The 6,000-nt window shown below is 37.2% G+C and overlaps 1 protein-coding gene across 4 annotated transcripts in view; it reads right to left on the bottom strand.

Annotated features, from left to right (window-relative positions):
• Positions 1 to 987: 987 nt before the first annotated feature.
• SCFD1 (sec1 family domain containing 1) overlaps positions 988 to 6,000 on the bottom strand; it is a 144,640-nt gene continuing 139,627 nt past the window's right edge. For all 4 annotated transcript variants that reach the window (XM_043548067.1, XM_037900537.2, XM_037900535.2 and 1 more), the window contains 2 exons: positions 2,515 to 2,583; positions 988 to 1,229 (listed from right to left, as the gene is read on the bottom strand). In XM_043548067.1, the coding sequence (XP_043404002.1) occupies positions 1,206 to 1,229; positions 2,515 to 2,583 (93 nt within the window). In that variant the 3' untranslated portion in view covers positions 988 to 1,205. The remainder of the gene's footprint in view (positions 1,230 to 2,514; positions 2,584 to 6,000) is intronic.

The raw sequence follows: 6,000 nt of genomic DNA, 5'->3' as shown, positions 1-6,000 counted from the left end.
CTGAAATCAATATATTTGAAAATGTAGAAAATTTTCCACAAATATTTAATAAATTTCAATTGGTACTCTATTGTTTAACAGTGCAACTAAAACTGATAAATCATGATTAATTTTTTTAACTGCCATTAATTTTTTTGAGTTAATCACATGAGTTAACTGCAATTATTCAACAGCCCTATTTTTTATACAAGGCACAATTAACCAGCAGAACCCTTTGGTACAAAATATCGAGTCTAAAATGAAAAAAAAGAACTGGGTATTTATATGGATGACAAGAATATCTGAAGTTATAAGAAGAAATATTACAGTTTTATAAATTCACATATTTCAGGGCACAAGCTGATCTCTATCACAGGTTAGGAACACAAACTTTGTGTAGGGTAGATTTATGCCATAACCATTTTCTGCAGAGTTTGTTGCACCTTCTTCTGAAATATCTGGTTCAGGCCACTGTAGGAGAGGGGACGGTAGTCCAGATGGACCACTGATCTGATTCACTATGGCAATTCTTATGGTCTTATGAAATGCTTAAAAACATTTAAAACAATTATCATTTATAACTGGTTCTGAAAAATTAATTTGGGTTCTACAAAACATATCCATGAGGTTCTTATGATTTTTGCTATTTACCAGTCTTGTGGCATTGTTACTGGAATTTTCTGCTGATAAGCATACAGGCCTAAAAATGCAGTTTTGCCTTCTTCCATTTTCTAAAAAGATAGTCTGGCTTTCAAGAGGAGAACATATTTCTATAAGTTAAGCAATTTTCTCTTAATTTTTGAATTTTTGTTTAAAATGGTTGCGTCAATTACTGTAACAAGAACTAAGGGATACATATGGTACCTAATAAATGCTATTATCTGCATGTAGGCCTTGCATATACTACACTTTCTACTGCACTGAAGTCCCAGACATACCACAATTACACACATTTGCAATCTAAAAATGTAAAATGTACCAACCACAGAAATGTAGCAGCAGACAGAATACAGATTAAGTTTTATTTTCTGAAATGTAATTTTGTTATTCATATACACTATGTTAAGTACAGGCCTTCCTTCAAAATTATCAGATTAATGGAACGGTTTAAGTTTTAATGTTATAACAAGGTTATAGATATGAAGGTGTCAGCTGATTGTTGTCATGATCTTTTTCTTCATACTTCCAAATTGCCAGATAGTTTCAAATAATGGTGTTTTTCAGTCCTATTTCTGCCCAAGTTGGGACAGCTAAATACAAAGAGAGACAAAAGAAAAAAAAATCACATTGCCAGTATTATTTTTTAGCCCAATAATTCAGTTTAAAGAGCAAATTTTTGGTTTTGTCACAATATTTGGTTGCTGTTTACAAAGAAAAGCATGCTAGTTAAGAGAAAAATGTAAGGTATAAAAAGCATTGGTTTATTTTGTCCTGAAAGTACAATAAAAATGAACAGCTCTGGAATGTCTACTAAAAAAACCAATCTTTCATAAAAAGAAAAATCTATAGTCATACAATTGAGTACAGAGCTGTCGGCTTAATAGTGTACACTAAGTACTCTCATCCCTATGCGGTAAGAATGTGCTTAGTTGTGCCAGATGTATTTAAATACCAATTGATTTGCTTTAACTACCATGAAATGACTAACAAAGGAAGAAATATAGATGATGGGAGGCACTGCAGTGCTAAGAAATGCTCAACAAAGTCAACTAGGCTGAGCAGTTGTACATCGTTGGAAAGGAGTGTGGAGAAATTGATATTAAGTCTCACTGTCATTTAAGGGCTTATTCCAAAAGGTATGGGGGACCTGCAACCCCCACTGCAGTTCACGGGTGTAGCACTCTCAAGGTCAGGCACACTGCTGCGATCGATGCAGCGGGAGTCAATTTAACAGGTCTAGTAAAGACCTGCTAAATCGACCGCAGAGCGCTCTCTGGTCAACTCTGGTACTCCACCGGAATGAGAAGAGTAAAGTAAGTTGACGGGAGAGCGTCTCCTGTCGACACAGCAAGGTATATACACCGCGGTAAATCGAACTAAGCTATGTTGACTCCAGTTACGTTATTCACGTAGCTGGAGTAGTGTAACTTAGGTCGACTTACCCTGGTATAGACAAGACCTAAATGTGCAAAGCTTAAGCCAAAGCTTTCAAAACAGTGTCAGATGAGGTGTTTACCCTCTTGGGGTATTTCAACAGATAATATGGATTGACATGCGAATTTAGAAGAGTTCTGTGAAATCAATCCCTCTTCTCCATAACAGTTTATGTTACTCAGAGACATTTAATTAAAGCATACTTAATTACAAACCTATTAATCTGTTATATGTGTACTTGCTAAATACGCATTTACAACTCAGGCTTCTTAAATTTTATTAGAAGTTTTTTTTACTTTTACCAGTTGACCTATATTTCAATTTGCGTTTAAGTGTTTAAAATAGTTCACTTTCTACAACTGAATCCAACAAAATCAGCAATGGGATATTAAGGCAATTAACTCAAAATACTGAAAATTTAAAATATTAGTGGTAACTTACTTGTTTTATAAACTCTGCAGCATTAAAAAGTTCACTGCAGCCATATAAGACATGTTTGCCTTGTTTGCCCTGTGCAAAGAAAAGATAAGAAGAGATCAGTTTTAATAAAACAACGTGGGTGATAAACTAGTTGTGTACAAAACAACAACTTTAGCAGTCGAAATCATTTGAGGAACTTGTTCTTCTAGTATAAAACATATGTTGCTGATCAAGGTAGGAAAAGTGAATGCCTCACAAGAAAATAAACAATGCTGATTAAGTGGAAGAAATGGGGAAATGATGGGACAAAGTCAGAAAGCAGTGAAAAATGAGGCATTCTTCACACACGTAAATCAACAGAGGGGCTGTCTACACTGGGAAATTAATTTGGGTTAAGGTAGGGTGTGAATTTAAAGCAGAAGAGATATTTTGGAATAACTTCCTGTCTAGATGATCTTATTCTGGAATAAGAGGGCCTTATTCTGAATTAGGTTTTATCTACCTGGGGACTAAAAGGTGTACATTTTAGAATTAAAGTTCTCCAAATTAAGGCCATTTTAATTCTGAATAAGAGCATAATTATGGGGGTTAATGCAGAGTAACTTTAAAAGTTAATTTTATTAATTTTCCTTAATGTTCCCATGTAGACAAGCCCTAAAATGAATCTAGTTCCAAAATGGACTAAGCAAAATTTCATAAAGCCTTCTTATTCTGGAATAAGAACATCCACACAGGGAATTAATCAGGACCAATTAATCAGGACCAGCCTCCCATACAGACGAGCTCAGAATCTAATTGCCACTCCTTTGTTACAACTTTTAAAAGGATATAAAATCTCCATCCGAAGGGCTTCCTCCCAAGCTCCCACAGAAAAAACATACATCCTTGTTTTATAATATTATAGGAATGGTAGCAATGCATTATTATTTGTATTACAGTACAGCCTAAACCCCCCAATCTACAGCCCATTGCATGACAGGGAAAAGTCTAATATCATAGTACATTAACGATAAAATCCTTTACCCAAAACCAGAGGCACCACACTTATGCCAATCTCCTACACGAGTCTTGCTCATTTAAATACAGTAACTTTGGATAAAAAATTTTCAGATTGCAGTGACTATAAATTGTTTTTGTTCCAGCAATATTTTCCTCATAGTTTCTAAGTCTGAAAAATCATCCTGATTTTTTCACCTCCAAAATGCAAATATAAAATATATACGAAATATAGAAACAATGAGAAAATATTTCCAGTATTAAACTGTTAACCAAATCCCTTCAAAAAGTAGACCCACAAGTGCAGATTTGAGATCCTCCAGTATTTTCAAATAACTGTGTTGATGTTATTTTGCTTTTTCTCACTTTATATCCTATTTACAGTGACGAGGAGGAGGGGTTCACCTCATAATATTGTTTGCCACCTACGAAAACATGTAGGTCTACACTGGCTGTCTGAAGAAAGAGTGGTGTGCCCAACCTTAGGGAGGAGGCAGCCTGGCACCTTGCTAAAACATTTTATGGTTTTTTTAAAGACAGGGAGATAACAAAATATGTTTTCCAGAGAGAGTTAACTAGTTAACGACACTGGGCATTCAATGTGTATTTGCATGTCTCTTCCTTTGGGGGTACTGCAAGTCTTATAGTAACGAATATAATGGAATGAAGAACCTATGTCATTAAACTATGTCATTAGCTGAAATATAGCTCACTAGTCTGATCACTGACATTGTCATCAAATTTATTGCTATTTGAAAGCAGTTTGGTGGCTTTTTTGAGATGAGTTTGGGTCTCAGCCCGGTTCCTTATAGACATATGCCCACATCATAAACATTTCCAAAAAGGGCATTCTTACCAGAGAATAAAAGATTAATAGCTCTGGAGAACTGATTACTCCAGATATAGTCTCTAAGAAGGAAGAGTTGTGGATCATTGGTGAAGCACTGCAAGGAAATTTGCACGGCTTCTACCCTGTGTTGTTTCCGTTCCATAGAGAACTACAATACCTGTGAGTTTAGTGCTTTTGATCTAGCTTTCAAATAAAACGGCTACTTGTTGTAACCGCGGTTCTTTGAGATGTGATGTAGACGTGTATTCCAAGTAGGAGTGTGCGTGCGCCAGAGTCTTTTGCCTAGCAGTACCCGTAGAAGGGTGGCACTCATGCCCGTAGCCCCTCCCTTGGCTATATGAGGCAGTGCCACGCTGACCCCCCCCTCAGTTCCTTTGCACTGAATGTCCAGAGTCCACCTAAGCAAGGATCGTAGGACTGCTCTTCTGATATTAGCGTCTGTTCTGGAAGAAGCAGTGATTGCATAATGGTCCATAAATGTGTGTACAGACAACCACGTGGCCACACTACAAATGTCCAATATGGAAATGCCATTAAGGAATGCCACTGATGTTGCTTGTGGTCTCGTCAAATGCATCCGTATCCGCTGAAGAGGCATAGCCAATGCCATCTCATATGTACACTTGATGCAAAATGTTGTCCATCTAGCGACGTTCTGCGCAGAGACCGCTTGTCCCTTTGTGCGGTCCGAATATGATATGAACAGACGAGGCATTAGGGGGAGATGGTTGGGAGATGTCCAGGTAATCTCCCCGCCAGAATTTAGCATTGAGAGGAAAGAAAATGAAGTAAGAGTAGATACAGCCATGGATAGGAGGAAGGGCAGTGTAGATACAAGTCTAATAGGTTATACTGGTAGTAAAATGACCGTGCCTAATAGGGTACAGAATGTGACTGAGGCCAAACAGCAAAAATTAAGATGTTTGTACACTAATGCGAGGAGCCTAGGTAACAAAATGGAGGAACTAGAGCTACTGGTGCAGGAAGTGAAACCAGATATTATAGGGATAACAGAAACATGGTGGAATAGTAGTCATGACTGGACTACAGGTATGGAAGGGTATGTGTTGTTTAGGAAAGACCGAAATAAAGGTAAAGGTGGTGGAGTAGCACTGTATCAATGATGAGATAGAATGTAAAGAAATAAGAAGCGATGAAATGGATATGACTGAGTCCGTCTGGGCAAAAATTAAATTGGGGAAGAAAACTATTAGAGCCTCCCTTGGGATAGTGCCTGGGGTGTGCTATAGACCGCTGGGATCTAATTTGGATATGGACAGAGCCCTTTCTAATGTTTTTAATAAAGTAAATACTAATGGAAACTGTGTGATCATGGGAGACTTTAACTTCCCAGATATAGACTGGAGGACGAGTGCTAGTAATAATAATAGGGCTCAGATTTTCCTAGATGCGATAGCTGATGGATTCCTTCAGCAAGTAGTTGCTGAACCGACTAGAGGGGATGCCATTTTAGATTTGGTTTTGGTGAGTAGTGAGGACCTCATAGAAGAAATGGTTGTAGGGGATAATTTTGGCTCAAGTGATCATGAGCTAGTTCAGTTCAAACTGAACAGAAGGATTAATAAAAATAAATCTGCAGCTAGGGTTTTTGATTTCAAAAGGGCTGACTTTCAAAAATTAAGGAAATTAGTTAGGGAAGT

The sequence above is a fragment of the Chelonia mydas genome, chromosome 6, assembly GCF_015237465.2.
Source record: "Chelonia mydas isolate rCheMyd1 chromosome 6, rCheMyd1.pri.v2, whole genome shotgun sequence".
NCBI classification, from domain to species: domain Eukaryota; kingdom Metazoa; phylum Chordata; order Testudines; family Cheloniidae; genus Chelonia; species Chelonia mydas.
The sequence above is the reverse complement of the archived record's forward strand: the minus strand, read 5'-3'. Positions and strand labels throughout refer to the sequence as shown.